At 42.5% G+C, this 20,054-nt stretch overlaps 1 protein-coding gene across 7 annotated transcripts in view; it reads right to left on the reverse strand.

Moving 5' to 3' along the window:
* The window catches only part of prpsap2 (phosphoribosyl pyrophosphate synthetase associated protein 2), a 43,594-nt gene extending 23,871 nt beyond the window's left edge, over positions 1-19,723 (reverse strand). For 3 of the 7 annotated variants that reach the window (XR_004415323.1, XM_033040500.1, XM_033040497.1), the window contains exons 1-3: positions 19,352-19,396; positions 18,744-18,881; positions 14,605-14,657 (exon numbers count right to left, since the gene is read on the reverse strand). Coding sequence is in view for 5 of the 7 variants with exons in the window: in XM_033040500.1 (XP_032896391.1) it covers positions 14,605-14,657; positions 18,744-18,826 (136 nt within the window). In the remaining 2 variants the exon portion in view is untranslated. Of the gene's footprint in view, positions 1-14,604; positions 14,658-18,743; positions 19,238-19,341; positions 19,397-19,626 lie in introns of those variants that run through there. The other 4 variants (XM_033040501.1, XM_033040498.1, XM_033040499.1 and 1 more) reach the window with 4 other exon arrangements.
* Between the last annotated feature and the right edge of the window lie 331 nt (positions 19,724-20,054).

Here is a 20,054-nt window from a genome sequence, read left to right on the forward strand (position 1 = left end):
ATACACAATCATTGTCATAGTCATCCTTAAAGATACAACAAGCCATCCTTGCTTGTGATTTGTGCTATCACTTCACCACTTCCAAATATCTATGTTCAAAGACAAGTGGAACAGATGAGTTTTAAATTACTAAAGCAAATTTGGCAGCAGGATAGTGCTAGTGTACAGGTATCGCTGGTCGGCACAGACTCAGGGGGTCGAACATTAGCACACAGTTTCCACACTACCTCTTAACTAAACATAAATTGAACCTACTTGAACCCCTCCAATCTGGCTTTCGCCCCCTCCATAGCACAGAAACTGCTCTCCTCAAAGTCCTCAACGACCTCCTCACCTCTGCTGACACTGGTTCTCTCAACATCCTCATCCTCCTCGACCTGAGCGCAGCCTTCGATACAGTGAACCATAACATCCTGCTCACCAGACTCAAAGACCTCGGCATTGAAGGCTCTGCACTCAGCTGGCTCCGTTCCTACCTTTCCAACAGATCCCACTTCATCTCTCTCCACAACCACACCTCTGCTACAGCCACAGTCACTCAAGGCGTTCCCCAAGGCTCCGTACTCGGCCCCCTCCTCTTCATCATCTACATCCTCCCCCTTGGTCAGATACTCCGCCACTTCAACCTGGACTTCCACTGTTACGCCGATGACACCCAGATCTACATCGGCACCAAATCCCCCCACAACCTCCCCCTCTCCCATACCAACTCCTGTTTGTCAGCTATAACCCCACTCTCACCATCGACGGCACCACTGTCTCCCCATCTCCCAAGGCCCGCAACCTTGGCGTGATCTTTGATTCCACCCTCTCCCTTGAGCCTCACATCCGCCATGTCATTAAAACCTCCTTCTTTCATCTCCGGAACATCGCCAAACTCAGACCCTCTCTCACACCTCCCGCTGCTGAAAGACTCATCCATGCCTTCATCTCCTCCCGACTGGACTATTGCAACTCACTTCTCCTTGGCATCAGCTCCACCTACATCAACCGACTCCAACTGGTCCAGAACGCAGCCGCCCGACTCATCACCCACACCAAATCCTGGCATCACATCACTCCAGTCCTCAAACAACTTCACTGGCTTCCCATCTCCCACCGAATCACCTACAAAATCCTGATCCTCACCTACAAAGTCCTCCACCATCTGGCCCCCCCCATATCTCACTGACCTCCTCTCCCCCTACCAACCCTCACGGTCCCTCAGATCCACATCAGCCGGTCTCCTCTCCATCCACAAGTCCAACCTCTGCAGTTTTGGGGACAGAGCCTTCTCCAGGGCAGCTTCCAGGCTCTGGAACTCCCTCCCCCAACTGATCCGCAATTCCGTGTCCCTCACCATCTTCCAGTCCCGCCTCAAGACCCATCTCTTCACCTCTGCCTATCCTTAGCCCCACGTCCCCTCCCTTTTCATCTGTGCATTAATTGCCTCATATTGTGTTTTAAATTGTATTCTGTCTTTACTTTGTGTACTAGTCCTGTCTCTACTATTTATTTAATTCCCCTTACATGTTTTTCCTCTACCTGCTAAATTTTTGTAAGGTGAGACTCTTGAAAGGCGCCCATAAATAAAATTTATTATTATTATAAATGCCACTTAAAATGGCAGTGATTTATAAGTGATTTAAGTGACATTTCAAGAAAAACTTGAGCTTTACATTAAAAAAAAAAAAAAAGAGTTCAACTGAATGATCACGTTTATATCGTCAAGAAAAATTAATAAAGTCTACAATTTTTAGAACTGAGGCCTGCAAACCTAAACGAATGTGACCATTCTACATACATCTGGATGGATTCTATTTTTAGTATCCATTAGGTTAGTGTTATACACAACTAGCTCTGGAAGCCCTAGTAAATAGTTGAAGTGGGGAAGTAAGGAGGTGGGAAAACAACAACGGTAACACCACGAGAAAGCAATAAAATACGCTCACACACAAAGGATGCAGAAAGTGCCGATTATGACTCTGCAACCTTCATCTGAACTCGGCACCAAGTCGGCTGCATGGTAATAAAATTTTGTTTAAACTTTGAATGACAATAAAGGAAATGCAATTCTTGTTTGCCAAACACCAATCTTCACAGAAGATGCATCCTATTTTCAAAAGCAACTGTATGCTCTTTGCAGCAAAAACTATTTCCTTCAGTAGCTACTACACTACAAATAGTTACATTACTGCCAACAAATTACACATTCCAAGCAAGAAAAATCTGTCCCACACGTTTTTTTCCCCAAAAGGAAGTCAATTTGAAAACAATCTTTCTGCATTAATTTTGTTCTTTTTGTTGATTCCTGAAAGACCCACAAGGTAATCATGGGAATCTCTAGCCTATTTATTTTATCAATTAATTGACTCACTAATTACCAAGCACACAAAAACACATTCATAATTTAAAGGAACCATTCGGCCCATCAAGTGCTTCTGCCTTCTCCCCATAACCTGACACCCGTACTAATCAATTATAAAAGATGAGATAGCCGCACATTTGGATAGCAGTAACAGGATCTGTCCGAGTCAGCATGGATTTACAAAGGGGAAATCATGCTTGACTAATCTTCTGGAATTTTTTGAAGATGTAACTCGGAAAATGGACAAGGGAGAGCCAGTGGATGTAGTGTTCTTGGACTTTCAGAAAGCATTTGATAAGGTGCCACATAGGAGATTAGTGGGCAAAATTCGGGCACATGGTATTGGGGGTAGAGTGCTGACATGGATAGAGAAGTGGTTGGCAGACAGGAAACAAAGAGTAGGGATTAACGGGTCCCTTTCAGAATGGCAGGCAGTGACTAGTGGGGTACCGCAAGGCTCGGTGCTAGGACCGCAGCTATTTACAATATACATCAATGATTTGGATGCAGGGATTCAAAGTAACATTAGCAAATTTGCAGATGACACAAAACTGGGTGGCAGTGTGAACTGTAAGGAGGATGCTATGAGAATGCTGGGTGACTTGGACAGGTTGGGGGAGAGGGCAGATGCATGGCAGATGAAGTTTAATGCGGATAAATTGGTAGCAAAAACAGGAAGGCAGATTACTATCTAAATGGCGTCAAGTTGGGAAAAGGGGAAGTACAACGGGATCTGGGGGTCCTTGTACATCAGTCTATGAAAGTAAGCATGCAGGTACAGCAGGCAGTGAATAAAGCGAATATAGGAGCAAAGAGGTCCTTCTGCAGTTGTACAGAGCCCTAGTGAGACCACAGCTGGAGTATTGTGTGCAGTTTTGGTCCCCTAATTTGAGCAAGGACATTCTTGGAGTGCAGCGTAGGTTTACAAGGTTAATTCCCGGGATGGCGGGACTGTCTTATGCTGAGAGAATGGAGCAGCTGGGTTTGTACACTCTGGAGTTTAGAAGGATGAGAGGATATCTCATTGAAACATTTAAGATTGTTAAGGGCTTGGACACACTAGAGGCAGGAAACATGTTCCCGATGTTGGGGGTGTCCAAAACCAGTTTAAGAATAAGGAGTAAGCCATTTAGAACGGAGACGAGGAAACACTTTTTCTCACAGAGAGTGGTGAGTCTGTAGAATTCTCTGCCTCAGAGGGCGATGGAGGCAGGTTCTCTGGATGCTTTCAAGAGAGAGCTAGATAGGGCTCTTAAAAATAGCGGAGTCAGGGGATATGGGGCGAAGGCAGGAACGGGGTACGTACTGATTGGGGATGATCAGCCACGATCACATTGAATGGCTGTGCTGGCTCAAAGGGCCAAATGGCCTGCTCCTGCACCTATTGTCTAATCAAACATATCTATGGCTTAACATTAATCTCAGAGGCACACCAGCCTTTACTGTAGAATACCACTGTACTGACTATTCCAGCACAGCAAAAAACCTAATGCAATTTCATTACAAATGAAGAGGATGTCCAAATCTTAACATGAAGGGCTCAAGTTGGGGAGATAATTGCAGTATTTTGCTGTTAGGTATAAAAGCAGGTTTGATTTCCCTTCTCATAATATTTGTGCTTCATGAAGCTTAGACCAACTTAAATGTACAAACGCATGCAAGGTATTTTAAGTGGTTCATTATCTCAAAAACCTTTCAGTAAATTGCACGATTATTTTTACTTATCAAATTCATTAAATATTTGTTCCGTGAAAATTTGTTCAATTCGTCAAATCTTTCATACCTTCGAATTCGCAGAAAATTTCAAATTTAAAAGGAGCAGGATATTTCTCACACCTGATCAGTAATGTTATTGATGAATTTATAATAAAGACCACAGCACAAGAACTGGCCCTTCAGCTCATGACTTCACTGACAACAGTGCCTATCTAAAGAAGGGTCTCAAACCAAAACATAATTTATCCTTTTACCCCCCAGAGTTATTCCACCAATTTGTGTCCCTTTCGTAAACTGTATATGGTGCATATCCCTATATGCACCATATACATTTGCCACAAACATTACTATAGTATTTGCTTCTACCATCTTCCCTGGCAGTATGAGGCAGGTGCACACCATTGGGAAAAAAAACTTTCCAAGCAAACCTCCTTTCAACTTTTCCCCTCTACCATAAAGCTACACCATCTAGTATTTGACATTTTCACTCTGGGAAATAAATATATCTACCCAGGGGCCATTCGGCCCATCAAGTGCTCCTGCCTTCTCCCCATAACCTGTCGCCCATACTAATCAAACATACCAATGGTTTAACATTATTCTCAGAAGCACACCATTATATATACAGGGGCTTCCCATCCTCCCACCCCATTAAGGAAAACCTAACTTGCATAAATACAACTTTAAATATTTATGGAGGAATTTGCATAATTTTTATTTCACGAATGGAAAGTTACAGATACGCAAATGACATACACAGTGCATGTTCCATTTGTTTAATTATGGGTCATGTTAGCGCAAGCGAACGGGTGTCAGAGGTTATTGGAAGAAGGCAGGTGAATGAGGTTAGGAGGGAGAGATAGATCAGCCATAATTGAATGGCGAAGTAGACTTGATGGGCTGAATGGCCCTATTCTACTCCTGTCACATGACCTCTTAGGAGCCAAAATGTGTGATGAAATGAAAGTATAGGAAGCATATGGAGAGCATTACAACATGTGCAGCTGAGGAAAACAGATGACAGTACAATGTAGCATTGAGAAATAAACAAAGTAGTATATTAGGATGGAGAGGTTCAACTTCTTAATTCCAGTTTTGAAGTTTGCTGACAAACAAAAAATGATATACAGACAGTTCTCAGGAACAGAAACCTTACATAACTTGTACTTTAATCAAGTTACCACTCAGCCGGACATTACAGAGAAAGCAATTCAGGTTTGTCCAGCTTCTTATACACTCCAACCTCCTGGTCAAAGTCCACTGCATCCTCTATAAAGCCTCCAGCCCTTCCTCATGTGGCAACCAGAACTACACTAAATATCCCAAATGGCTTAACAAAAAAGAGTTTTAAACAACTGCAATATAATTTTGGGCCGGCACGCTGCCTTACAGCACCAGAGACCCGGGTTTGATCCTGACTACGGGCGCTGTCTCCACGGAGTTTGCATGTTCGTGAGACCACGCGGATTTTCTCCGGGTGCCTCAGTTTCATCTCACACATCAAAGATGTACAGGTTTGTAGGTTAATTAGCTTCTGCAAATTGTCCCTGGTGTGTAGGATAGTGCTACTGTGATGGAGTGATCATTGGTCAACGCAGACTCGGTGGGCCGAAGGGCCCGTCTCCACACTGTATCTCTGAAGGCTAAAGTCTTCCTAACTTCTATACTCAATACCCTGACTAATGAGGTGGACATGCCACAAGCCTTCTACATGTGTTGACACTTTCAGAGAACTATGGACTTGCATCCCAAGATATGCTTGTATAATGCTTTCAATGGTCTTGCCATTTACTATATTCAGAACTCCAACAATTTTCACATTATCTGCAAACTCACTAATCAGTCCATTGGCAAAGAAGGACAATCTGTTAATGGAAGAATCAATTCATAAAATGGCTAAACTAAGGCATAATTCTTGGATAGACACAAAATGCCAGAGTAACTCAGCGGGACAGGCAGCATCTCTGGAGAGAAGGAATGGTTGACGTTTCAGGTCGAGACCCTTCTTCAGACCAGGTCTCGACACAAAACATCACCCATTCCTTCTCTCCAGAGATGCTGCCTGTCCCGCTGAGTTACTCCAGCATTTTGTATCTATCTCCGATATAAGCCAGCATTTGTAGTTCCTTCCAACACATAAATCTTGGAAGCAGGATGACCTGAATATTGACCATCTACATTTAATTTTGGGAAAGCAGATTAGTATATAACCACATTATAGAATGAATACCCAAATCGTTAATTGTTGGCAATTCTGCTTACTGCAAATCATATGACTGATAGGATGACATGTCAAATGCATTAAACCTTGGACTCCCACAACGTGATGCAAAGCTTGACAGCACATACCGGCAGACTCTGCGACAGCTTCTTCCCCTCTATTATCAGGCTTCTGATTGGTCCTTCCATAAGCTGGGGTATTGTACAATTCACCTCTACCCCATTGCTGACATTGGACTCCGTCTATGGAACTGATGCTCTACAATGTAGAGATACAGTACCCTCCATAACGTTTGGGACAGACCCATCATTTATATATTTGCCTCTGTACTCCACAATTTGAGATTTATAATAGAAAAAAAATCACATGTGGTTGAAGTGCAAATTGTCAGATTTTAATAAAGGGCATTTTTTTATACATTTGGTTTCACCATGTAGAAATTACAGCAGTGTTTATACATAGTCTCCCCCCCCCCCCCCCCCCCCCCCCCCCCCCCAATTCATGGACATCACCAGTTGCTGGGTGTCTTCTCTGGTGATGCTCTGCCAGGCCTGTATTGCAGGCACCTTTAGCTTATGCTTGTTTTGGGGGCTAGTCCCCTTCAGTTTTCTCTTCAGCATATAAAAGGCATGCTCAATTGGGTTCAGATCGGGTGATTGACTTGGCCACTCAAGAATTGACAATTTTTTAGCTTTGAAAAACGCCTTTGGTGCTTTCGCAGTATGTTTGGGATCATTGTCTTGCTGTAGAATTAACTGCCGGCCGATGAGTTTTGAAGCATTTGTTTGAACTTGAGCAGATAGGATGTGTCCATACGCTTCAGAATTCATTATGCTACTACCATCAGCAGTTGTATCATCAATGAAGATAAGTGAGCCAGTACCTTCAGAAGCCATAAATGCCCAGGCCATAACACCCCCACCACCGTGTTTCACAAATGAGGTGGTATGCTTTAGATCTTGGGCCGTTCCTTCTCTTCTCCATACTTTGCTCTTGCCATCACTCTAATACAAGTTAATCTTCGTCTCATCTGTCCACAAGACCTTTTTCCAGAACTGTGGTTGCTCTTTTAACTACTTTTTGGCAAACTGTAACCTGGCCATCCTATTTTTGCAGCTAACCAGTAGTTTGCATCTTGCAGTGTAGCCTCTGTATTTCTGTTCATGAAGTCTTCTGCGGACAGTGGTCATTGACAGATCCACACCTGACTCCTGAAGAGTGTTTCTGGTCTGTCAGACAGGTGTTTAGGGATTTTTCTTTATTATAGAGAGAATTCTTCTGTCATCAGCTGTGGAGATCTTCCTTGGCCTGCCAGTCCCTTTGCGATTAGTAAGCTCACCAGTGCTCTCTTTCTTCTTAATGATGTTCCAAACAGTTGATTCTGGCAAGCCTAAGGTTGGGTTGATGTCTCTAACAGTTTTATTCTTGTTTCTCAGTCTCATAATGGTTTATTTGACTTTCATTGGCGCAACTTTGGTCCTCATTTTAATAAACAGCAATACAAGTTTCCAAAGGTAATGGAAAGACTGGAGGAAAGACTAGATGCTGAAAGTTTCTTATACCTGCATTAAGGAGGCAATTAAACACACCTGACCAATTACAAACGCCTGTAAAGTCATGTGTCCCAAACATTATGGTGCCCGGAAATGGGGGGGGGGGACCATGTATAAACACAGCTATAATTTCTACATGGTAAAACCAAAATATATAAAAATACCCTTTAATAAAATTTGACAATGTGCAATTTAACCACATGTGATGTTTTCTATTACAAATCTCAAATTGTGGAGTACAGAGGCAAATAAATAATGGGCCTTTGTCCCAAATATTATGGAGTGCACTGTATATTCTGCACTCGAGGGATACAGAATATCTTCTCCTTTGCTCTACCTATCGACCCAGTTTGACTTGATTGTATTCATGTATATCATTGATCTGTTTAGATAGCATACAATGCAAAGCTATGCGCTGTAGCTCAGTATATGTTGCAATAATAATAAACCTAAACCCCCAATGTAGGCTTGTCGTTCTTAGCCTCCATATCCTCAGGCAAATCAAGAGGAAGTTCAGCACTTTCAAAGGACAGAGAAGGGAAATCAAAGTCTAGCAGTCAAAGTTCATCCAAGTTGAAGATATATTTTACAACTGGTACAAACATGCCCATAGGAAGAGAAGTAGCAAGCTTTGAAATTTGCTTAGTGGTTTCTCCTCTATCTTGATATGCAGACAAAGATGCATTATGCATGAATAGCTTTTACAATTCAATTTTATAGCAAAATAAATTCAGTTTAATAGGCTGACTAGAAAACACAGTATCAACACATTTCTTGATGTGAATAAATAATTAAAATAAATCATAACCTCTTTTAAGTACTAATGGGTTTGTGGAATGATCACAAATGGCATGACACTGTTCATTGGAATTGCAATAAAATTAGAGATTGGTTATTTCAATTTGCAGTTCAGGTTAGTCCAAATGAATCATGTAATTATTAATTAAAACGTCAGCACAGGCTTTGTTAAAACAAACTATTCAAAAGGATTTTCAAAAACCCTTCAATTATCTTGGGTAGTTGTCAATATTCCGTAAATGGAACTAATCCTGTACTGCTTTCACCAAATTCAAAGGCACCATATTATAACACTTATTGCAGTGAGTGGCAGCCAACATCTGTCTAATTACACGTGACATTCATAACATAATCAATGCTAAATTTAGATTCACTGACAGACTTATTTGACATTTGTGCCCAATAGCAGGGCAAGTGCACTCAACAGGAGCAGTTGTTCACAATTCAGAGTACATTTCTTGACCCATATTCAAGTCATCTTGAATGCAGTCAAACATTTACTGTGAGCGGTGTTTCTCCTGGGTACAGTGGGCCTCAATCCTGGCCACAAAAATCCAAAGATTCGAGCCATATATCATTCATTTTCATTTCTGAAGGGTCAATTTTAGCTTGGAAACAGGCCCCTCGGCCCAACTTGCCCACATGGACCAAAATGCCCCATCTACACTTGTCCCACCTGCCAGCATTTGGCCCATATCCTATCCATACACCTGTCTAATTGTTTTTTAAACATTTAAAAATTGGTCATTTCCAAATCTAGGTTAACTCATGTTTTGCCTCATTCTTATTCTTGAAACTCTAGCTCCCGGATAATGATGTAAAACTACATAGAAAGTTATAATAATAATAATAATCAACTTTATTACGGACTCAAGGTCCAGACAAGGGGCAACATTACATTAAAAATGCATTGCATATCAAATATCATAAATATATATAAAATCATGGTATATCACATAAAAACATCATAATTTATATTTAACAAAAACCCACAATACTTAAGTTAAAAATCCAGATTAAAAGATGATCAATGTCCTACAATGAGACAACGATACCAGTGTCTCCACAACTGGGATTCGTAGCGTGTAGTGCTAACCCTTATGTTTGTCAAGGTCACAATAAGCACATTTTTAGAGTCATTTATCCTGCAAATGAATTTATACATGTGGTGTCTTAGGATAGCTTCTAAAGTACTGACTCCTGCAGCCACAAACATATTACTGGCACTACACCATCTAGGTTGCCTTAGCAGTGTTCTCATGGCATAGTTATATGCCACCTTTAGTCTCTGCATACTTGTCTTTAAATAGTTCGACCACAGGTGCGCAGTGTAGAGGGGTGTGCAGTATGCTCTAGATAGCGACATCTTCACCACATCTGCACACTCACCAAATTTATGCAAGAGGATATTTGCCTGTACATACAGCATGCGTCGTTGCCTATAAATATCCTCATCATCTGTCATTTGTTCGGTAATAATATGCCCTAGATATTTTATCTTATTACAGACACTAAGATTGTTGTCAGACAATTTAAAAACAGGATATTTTAGGCATTTATCCTCTTTGGTTCTACAGACCATAACAGCACTCTTACTAGCATTATATTTAATGTCATGTTCCACACCATACACGGAACATATAGTAAGGAGCTGCTGGAGACCAGCGCTAGATGGACTAAAGACCACAAGATCATCTGCATACATAATATGGTTCACTAAAATATTACCAATCACACACCCAGTGTTACAGGCTTTCAATTGTTTAGACAGATCATCAATATATAGATTAAAAATGTTTAGTCAACCAATCATGCACAAGATTGCAAGTAGTTTAGCCACAATATTCTGATGGTGGGCAAATTACATTGCACTATGTGGTATTGGGAATGCTGGTGCAAGATTCCCAAAAAGTTAATCTGCAAGTCGAATCGGTAATAAAAAAAAGCAAACGCAAAGCTAGCATTTATTTCAAGAGGGCGAGAATACAAAAACAGGGATGTAATGCTGAGGCTCTATAAGGCACTGGTCAGGAGAGGCTGCATTTGGAATATTGTGAGCAATTGTAGGCACCATATCTGAGAAAAGATGTGCTGGTTCTAGAGAGGGTCCAGAGGTGCTTTACAAAAATGATGCCAGGAATGAATGGGTTAACATATGATGAACGTTTGACGCCACTGGTCCTGTACACGCTGGAGTGTAATAGAATGAGTGGGGACCTCATTGAAACATACAGAATAGTGAAAGGTTTGGATAGAGTGGATGTTTCCACAAGTGGGAAAGTCTAGAACTAGAGGTCAGAATTGAAGGACGTTTCTTTGGGATGATGAAGAGGAATATCTTTAGGCAGAGGGTGGTGAATCTGTGGATTCTTTGCCACAGAGGGCTGTGAAAGCCGTCAATGCATATTTTTAAGGGAGATAGATAGATTCTTGATTAAAACGGATGTCAGGGAAAAGGCAGGAGAATGGGGTTAGGAGGGAGAGAGAGATCAGCTGTGATTGAATGGTGGTCTTGATGGGCTGAATGATTGATCAGCTGTGATTGAATGGTAGACTTGATGGGCTGAATGGCCCAATTCTGTACCTCCAACATGACCTTATTGCTGCATGTAAAAATGCACAATCACAAAATAGCTCAAAAAGCTCCCAACAAATCCAGAGTAAAAAACTATAATCATTTAACTTTTCATGAGGAAAGAGACCTTGACTCATCCACAAATATACCAACTACACGATTTGATTCCATTAGGCAATTACCTCAGTACGTCTCAACACAATAAAATTAATAACCCAACCTGGCAAACTTTAATTCAGAATGGCAGTACTCTTCCACACATTCAGTTAGTGTGAGATCACATGAATCTGTGACAAATTGGATTGACACGTCGTAGTTTTATTTCAGACCAATTTCATTCCTGTTCCAGTATTCGGGATGAAGCCCTTTATATTCTTGAAAATTACAAAGTTAAATTAGTTCCAGAAAACCTCAATCCATAGGTCTTGACCAAAAGTGTCACCACACACGTTAGTAGAAAACAGCAACTGATTCTTTGAGGGTTTGGGGGGGGGGGGGGGGAGGTGGTCTCATTAAAACCTACTGAATAATGAAAGGCCGGGAAAGAGTGGACTTGGAGAAGATGTTTCCACGAGTCAGATTCTACGACCAGAGAGCACAGCCTTCGAAAAAAAGAACATACCTTTAGAATGGAGATGAGAAGAAATTTATTTCGCCAGAGAGAGGTGACACTGGAATTCATTGCCACAGGCGGTAATGGACACTAAGTCATTGAGCATTTTTAAAATGGAAATTAATAGGTGCTTGATTAGTAGGGGCATCAAAGGTTGCAGGGAAATGGCAGAAAAAAGACGTTGAGGGGGAAAAATCTAGCACCTATGAATGATTAATTGGTTGAACAGTGGCCTAATTCTGCTCCTATGTCTAATGAGTTTACAGAGAACAGTTATGTGCCTTTTATGCCCATATTAGCTTGGTTCTGCAGACTGTGTCCAATGAAATAATAATCAAGCCCAAATACTTCCACATGAATCTTCAGTCAGACAGATCAGGCAAATAATTTCCTGCTTATAGGTTGGCAGAATATTCAGTTAAAAAAAAGGGAACTCTCTGCAGGGTATGCAGAACATCAAGCAGAAATAACATATTTGGAAAAGAGAAAAATGAAAACCTTGGATAAACCAAAAAACACATAAATATTTTCTTTTACAGATAAATACAGCACAAATGTGTTTATAAATATGCCAAGAAGACCAAAAACCTTTGATGTCTAGTTTATTGTGCTAAATAAATTTCTCAGCTAAACTTTAGACGAGATACAGCGCGGAAACAGGTCCTTCAGCCCACAGAGTCCACACCGGCCAGTGATCACCCCATGCACTGCACACTTGGAACAATTTTGCAAGTTTACTGAAGCCAATTAACATACAAACCTGTACGTCTTTGGAGCAAACCAGAGCAACGAGAGAAAACCCACACGGTCACAAGGAGAACATACAAACGCCATACAGACAGCACTTGCTATTTCAGTAAAAGCCAAAAATCACCCTCTGCACTAGAGGACCAGCTCCATTTCTACCAACCAAGTAAACAAAGTAAAATAGCTGCAATGAGATATATTGTATTCTAACTCATTTTGACTGTTCAATTCTTTTAAAGACTTCCCTTCCTGAATGAAAATCCTTCATATCAGATTAAACCTCAATCGAAATTTAAACTGATGAGTCAACTCCAAGATCCTTAATTTCAACACTTCCAACAAAATTATTACAGGCTCACATACGCATGGGTTTACTTGTTTTGCTATATGTTTACGCCTTTCAATCATGAGAATGGAAATGCAGAGATAAAGTGAAGTGCATAAACAAAAATCAAAAATTAATACACCAGTTATCAACATAACTGCTAAACAAAAATACTGTTCATGGAAAAAAATAAATCAAGGATCGGAGACATTAAAAGCTTTGAATTGTAATGGTTTGAGTCTTGTAAGTTGCTATTCATCAAATGTATCCAGTACACACAGAACAATTTTGGCTGTTTTTACATATTCCCACAGTGGAACAGATACACCGATGGATCTGGAAATCAGCATGAATTCATTGTATTTTTCACAGATAATTGTAACTAATTGCCAGGACTATTATATTTGCAGTGAGTGCTGAAGTCGTAAAATGAGCAAATTATCAAGCAGGCTAAACATAGTACACTACCAAAAACACAAAATGTTAAAGGAAATCAGCAGATCACGCAATATCTGTGGAGGGAATCAGCAGATGATGTTTCGAGTCAGACTGATGGGAGGGGTGGAAGATTGCAACTTTCACGTGCAATCAACCCGGCGTGCACAATCAAATAGAACAAGTTGTCCTACAACTTTAGGTTGTGCACACCATACGCAAGAAGAAGAAGACTGATGGAATAGGGGAGAGAAAGATGTAAGAGGTGGGGTGAGGCAAAGCCTGGCAGGTGATAGGTGGATCAAGCAGGCAAACTTTGAAAATCCATTTTACTGCTCAACAGTGAAATCTCCTTCAAAACATGCCTACTCTGAAGAAGCTCTCCTTTATCCACAGGCTTTACCCTACCCCATCTCTTTCCCAGTTTCCTCCTCTCCTACCCGCGATTGAATATGCAGATGCTGCCGAGTTCTTCCAACACTAAGTGTTTTTTTTTTTGCTCAGGACTCCGGCATCTGAAGTCTCTTGACTCCAAAGCATATTACTAAATTCGGAGCTGCACCTTTCCCCCCAAAAGCGCAAGAAACATGGGTCACTAATTGCACTAATGAGATCTAAGCACAGCCGTGCTACTGTGGATAAGTCGAGATGGACGAGAAAATCTAAAGATTTGTATCATTAGTCATGTGTTAGTCTGAAGCAGAATCACCACAGTGCTTAGCATTTAATGGAAAATTGAATCATTAAAACACAAAATTAAATTCACAAGAATGCCTGTCGTCCCACCATGACAATAATTTTCATGTAGACAAATTAAAGGTGTACCATTCCACACATCTGAAGCTTCATCCAGCTTTTTGGTTGATCTTGCTTATCACTGCACATTCTGCATCAGCTCAGTAACTGTTGCCATGTCAACTGAATTTTTTTTTCATGGTGACATATCAAATTTTCTCTTTTATTCATCAGAAAAGCACCTGTATGTATAGTTTCACAGGTTAAGGGAACCTATTTCTCGACCCCCCCCCCCCCCCCAACCAAGGTGGCCTAAATGGATGTGCCCCTTGACCGCCCTTTGTACGCTGCCGCAAGCACCAAGTAATGTACATTTAAAACATTTCACTATTAGAATTCAATATATCCACAAAAGATTGTATCCCTGGTTCTCTGCCATAATCAGATTATTTACCCTTCCCCTGAGGAACAACATATGCAAGGGCTATTCCACGTCTTGAGGCATTTTACAGCTAGAATATTTTACACTACACACTTACCTCTGTTAGCTTCTTGGTAGACTTGAACTTTACCCGGTTCTACGCCAAGCCGCCTAAAATTGAAGACGAGGATTAGGCTTAAAATCATTCCTCAAAACCATAATTGCTGACTTTTATAAAAATTAGAACACAAAGAAACATCTAGCATTGAATCATTGAAGACACAAAGTAATTAAAAAGACTGTATGGTAGAAATACTGTAAATTTTCAAAATATCTGCATCTAGATGTTCCATTAGGGAAAATAGTTAGCCTAGATATAATTAAATCAGCACTAATAGGCAATTAAATGCATCTACAAAGGGCAAAAAATGATCAGTGACTGAATGGATAAGTGGCACGGCATGTTAATCAGCTGGCCCAAGGATGACTGGTTGTCTAATAGATTGGTCAGTTTTAGTGGCGTCTATATGGTATTCCAAGATTTTGAAGCAGTGGGGGAAGAGAATGGAAAATGAATTGCCTCTCTTAACCTCTTGTCATCCATTTCCTTGATGGAAGTCAAAAGTGGGGAAAGGGCATGGCCGGCTTACTTATACAAGAACATGGAAATTAAAAATTAATTTAAAAGAGTAAGATGAGGGAATGGAGAGATTCATGGAAACCTTGCCGAATCACATCATGCTGAGTCAGACCATGTTCAAAATGGAAAAGAAGCAAGAAGGAAGTGGGCAGGCATTCTCTTCAGAAGAACAAAATCGGAAAAATACAAAGACTACCCAGAATTTAAAGAAAAACAGATTTGAAGCATGCTGAACAATCCCAAGCTGCTGCAGTATTTGCATCAGGTACTTTGCTACCGAGATTGTGTTGGGCAGATGTTATTTTGTTTAATTTTAGAAGGATACTAGACTAAGTGCAGACCCGTTGGGAGCTGATGAAGCTGTTTTTGAAATGAGGCCCTCCCCCTGATGTCACTGGAAGGTGGTGGAATATTCTGTTTCACTGTACCGTTGGGGGGGGGGGGGGGGAATTGTGGCGTCACTGAAAGCTGATGTTTTAAAAGGTGGTTTTGTTTTCCCCCGAAATTTTAATCATGAATAACCCAGGGCGGGAGGTGTGAATAACCCGGGTGTGGGGAAGAGGACAGGGGGTGTGAATAACCGGGGGGGGGTGCGGGGGCACTCGGCAGCTTGAGAACCCATTGTGACTGATTATCATTACTCGAAGTTCCTGGAAAAAAAAGCTGTCTGTGAGAAGCTGCGGCTACTGTTGGCAACATCTCGTTGTGATGTCATAGTGGCACTCGGCAGCTTGAGAGCCTATTGTGATTGGTGCACTGTGAGTGGCATTGTGACATCATCAGTGGAAAGTCCTTTTTTAAAAACTGGAATCATATCAATAACTTGTGAAATATAGGATGACATTTTAAGTGAACCTGATTACTGCGTGGGGGAAAAATGAGAGTTAGTTCATTCACTCCCTACACAATAGAGGTGATTTAAGGGCCTGTCCCACTTTGCAATTTTTTTCGGCGACTGTGGAGCGTCAATGACAGATGCCCTTGAAACCGCCAAGTTGCACGACGTACACGCTGATGTATGCTGTCATGCGGGTGACGCCCAGTTAGGTTTAGGGACCACGGATGGGCAGTAAAATATTCTTCCTTCAATGCACAGATTTTAAACTATAATATATTAAAATTAATACAATAAAACCAATTGTGTAAATGAAAATATGTCTGAGTCGTTCAGTTTCATTTATAGATGTAATGGTCCGCTTCCAGATCCAATCACTGTTCTATACCTTTTCACAGGGATGGATTCAGTGAGTGCAGACTGAACTCCCCTCTCCCCCCTCCCACCCCATCCCTCCTTCTCCACTCCCCCCTACCCTTCTCCCCTCCACCACCCTTCTTCCCTTCCCCCTCTTCCTCCCTTCTCCCCGCTCCTCTTCTCCCCCCTCCCCTCATATCCTCTTCCTCCCATTCTTCAACCCCCTCCCCCCCCACCCACTTTCCCCAACACCCCCCCCCCCCCCCATTTGTGGACCCAGCCTGCAACCAGCGATCCCACGCACACTATCCCATGCATGCTGGGACAATTTATACAAACCTGTGTGCCTTTGTAGTGCAGGAGGGAACCCTAACTCTAGCCCTAACCCTAACTCTGGGTTGATAGGCTTGGTATAAGTATAAGTATAAATTGTCCCTAGCGTGCGAGGGATAGTATGCGGGGATCGTTGGCCAGTGCGGACTAGGTGGGCCGAAGGGCACTGTATCTCTGGACTAAATGTCACACAGGGGTCCCAGAGGTTGAACTCGAACCCCCAATGTTCTGCCTTCTCCTCATGGGAACTAAACTGTTGGCCACGAGTTGTCCCAGAGGCAGATCTCTCTTCCAATGGTCTCTCCAAACACCCAGAGGCAGCAGGCTTTTCAACTGGGTACAGGCAATGTGATCAATGTACCAGAGCCACCCACTTGCTCTGGCCACTGAGTCTAAATACCCACCACCCATTTTGAAGCAAGGCGAGGGGGCGGAGGAGGGGGGGTGGAGGGGAGAGGGGAGTTCAGTCGACACTCACTGAATCCATCCCTGTGAAAAGTTATAGAGACGGTGATTGGATCTGGAAGCGGACCAATACGTCGATAAAACTGAACGATTCCGACATCTTTTCATTTGCACAATTGATTTTATTGTATTTTAATATATTAATGTTTAAAATCCATGCAATGAAGGAAGAAGATGTGGTCCCTAACCCTAACTGGGCGTCACCCACAGGACAGCATACGTCAGTGTGTCACAGGGCGCACGACATGAGATACTAGAATGTCGCCCGTGGATTTTGAACATTCCTGGGGCGACAGGGAGACACCGCGCTTCACGTCACGCCCCGACCGCGACACAACAACCTCTTTCCAAGCTGTCACCGAAAATGTCGTCCAAGTGGGACAGGCCCTTTACAGTGACCAATTCACCTACAAAGCCGCACATCTTTGGGATGTGGGAGGAAACTGGTCGGTGCACCTGGGGGAATCCCACGCTGTCAAGAGAACATGCAAACTCCAGACAGACAGCACCCGAGGTTATGAACAAACTCGTATCTCTGGCACTGTGCGTCAGCAGCTCTACCAGCTGAACCACCTAATCACAGCACAAGTACACAAACTGAAAATTCCTTCTTTCAAAACCCACTTAAGTTCAAACCTTTAAGGCCAATTACAGTGACCTTCCCTGTCTTTGCTCTGAGGACCTTTTACCCTACTTTCCCCAAAACATTGTCTCATCCAAGCTCTGGACCCCAATCACTCGTTTAAATAATCCGAGAAGGAAATTTAACCAACCATCAATCCATGTTAAAGAGCAGGTTGCAAAAAAAGCATGGAATACAGTATAGAAACAGTTTCATGCTGTTAAGTCACATTTTCAACCTACAATGGATGATCAACAAGGCTAGAAACTCACTTTATTAACTCTGCCGAAGCCAAGGGAACGATAGCCATTAATGACATGCTTGCTGTTGGTTAACAAAATATAACTGAAATCCGATCTTTATGATCTGCAGGGTGGAAGATTTATTTACCGAGTCACCAGGGCAAACACACCCTGCCCCTGCAAAGTACTCCCAAAATGAATCCCACAAAAATATAGCATTACACACTGTAAGGGTGGCATTGAAAGATTGTATCTCCCCTGAAAATTGAATAAAACGCCAAATATAACGGCTGCCCATATCTAACTGCAGAGATTAGATTTTAAATGAATCTACAAGTATAGCTCAACGCCACCTTAAGGCACAATATGCAGACATTATACATGTTTGTTTTAACAATACTAGAAAAGATTTACCCTTCGGTCTTGCTACTGCGAAGACTAGTGACAAGATGCAACTAATTTTACGTGGCTTTAAAAAAAGTGCACAAAACAAAATCTGCATAATTTATGTTAAATAGATATCATCACTGCATCACATAATAATAAATTATTATGTTAAATGGATATCACACAGAGGGAATATATTACAAAATATTACATTTAAATAATTCCCATTTCTATGGAATGTTCCTGCAACACATAAAACAAAAATCACAGATGGATAATTTGAACAATAATGGAACTTCTCATTGCAAGTGACCGAGTCTTTTTTGACAACAAGATGCTGCAATAGTTTAAAAATATCTCCCATGTGTGCACTTACTCTGAAATCTTCCTGGCCAGTTCTGCGTAGGCTGTATTCGAGTTGGCACTAAACAGCGCCAGGCCACCTTTAGTTACACTCATGGCTGAAGGGGCGAGAAACCTTGCAGACCCCAGCACCCAAGAGTGGAATGAATCCCTGCAATAAAACCGCAGGGAAGGAGGGAAGATAATAAGACTTCATCGGGTTTAAATCCGAAGTATTAAAAATGTAGTAACAAGGAATTACAGGTTTATACCAAATATTTGTTTTAAAATCTACATGCAAAGCATTTTATCGCACATGCAATCTATGTAACTTTAATACAACGCCTCATTTAGTGTTGCAGCTCGCAATTTTGCTCAGCTGATGTGCAGAGGCTGCTGCAAAACAGGAGCCGGCCGGTGCACGGGGTAGGATCAGCGGCGAGGCCGGAGGCCGCCCGCAGACACTCAGGCCCCGGGACGGCGCTCGGCACCTGAGATCGGGGCTCCTCTCTCCCGCCGCTTCTTATATCTCCCGCCGCTTCGTATAACCCTCCCCTCCTCTTCTATCTCTCTCTCTCTCTGGGTGAGAACCTCCTTCAGTCTCCCCCGGCTCCCCGCGGCCACAACCTCACCTCACCTCACCTCACGCTGCCGCTATCCCCCCGCTAACAACCGCGCCTGCGCGCTGCCCGCTCACAACGGCGTCAGCGTCACTCACCCAACCGCTTTACCTCAGAATCGGCGTAACTCGCTTATCCTACCCCTTTACCTCAGGTCAGCGTCGCCGTAACTCACCCACCCGACCGCTTCACCTCAGGTCAGCACCGGCGTCAGTGTAACCCGCCTTTCCCGCTTTACCACAGCAGCGCGGCATCGGCGAAACTCCCGCCTTAACTCAGCATCGGCGCAAGACTCACCCGCTCTCCCCCTTTACCTCGACATCGGTGTAAGTGTAACCCGCTCTCCCCCAGCATGGGGTCTCCACTCAGGATCGGCGTAAAAGGAACTGCAGACGCTGGTTTACGCCAAAATACTGGAGTAACTCAACTGGTCAGACAGCATCTCTCTCTGGAGAAAAGGAATAGGTGATGTTTCGGGTCGAGAAACTTCACCCATTCCTTCTCTCCAGAGATGCTGCCTGTCCCGCTGAGTTGCTCCAGCATTCTGTGTCTATCTTCGGTGTCAGTGTACTAATACCATTCATTAGTACAAAAGTACGCCATGCATAGAAGCTGTCCACTGAGTCTATATGCAATAGTTGTTAGGTTTGTCACAATTTCACAGTCCCAACTGCAGCTGTCCATAAAGGCCCGTTGCCGATACCGCCTCCAACTGGCCGCCCCGC

This window comes from Amblyraja radiata, chromosome 22 (assembly GCF_010909765.2).
Source record: "Amblyraja radiata isolate CabotCenter1 chromosome 22, sAmbRad1.1.pri, whole genome shotgun sequence".
Classification (NCBI taxonomy): domain Eukaryota; kingdom Metazoa; phylum Chordata; class Chondrichthyes; order Rajiformes; family Rajidae; genus Amblyraja; species Amblyraja radiata.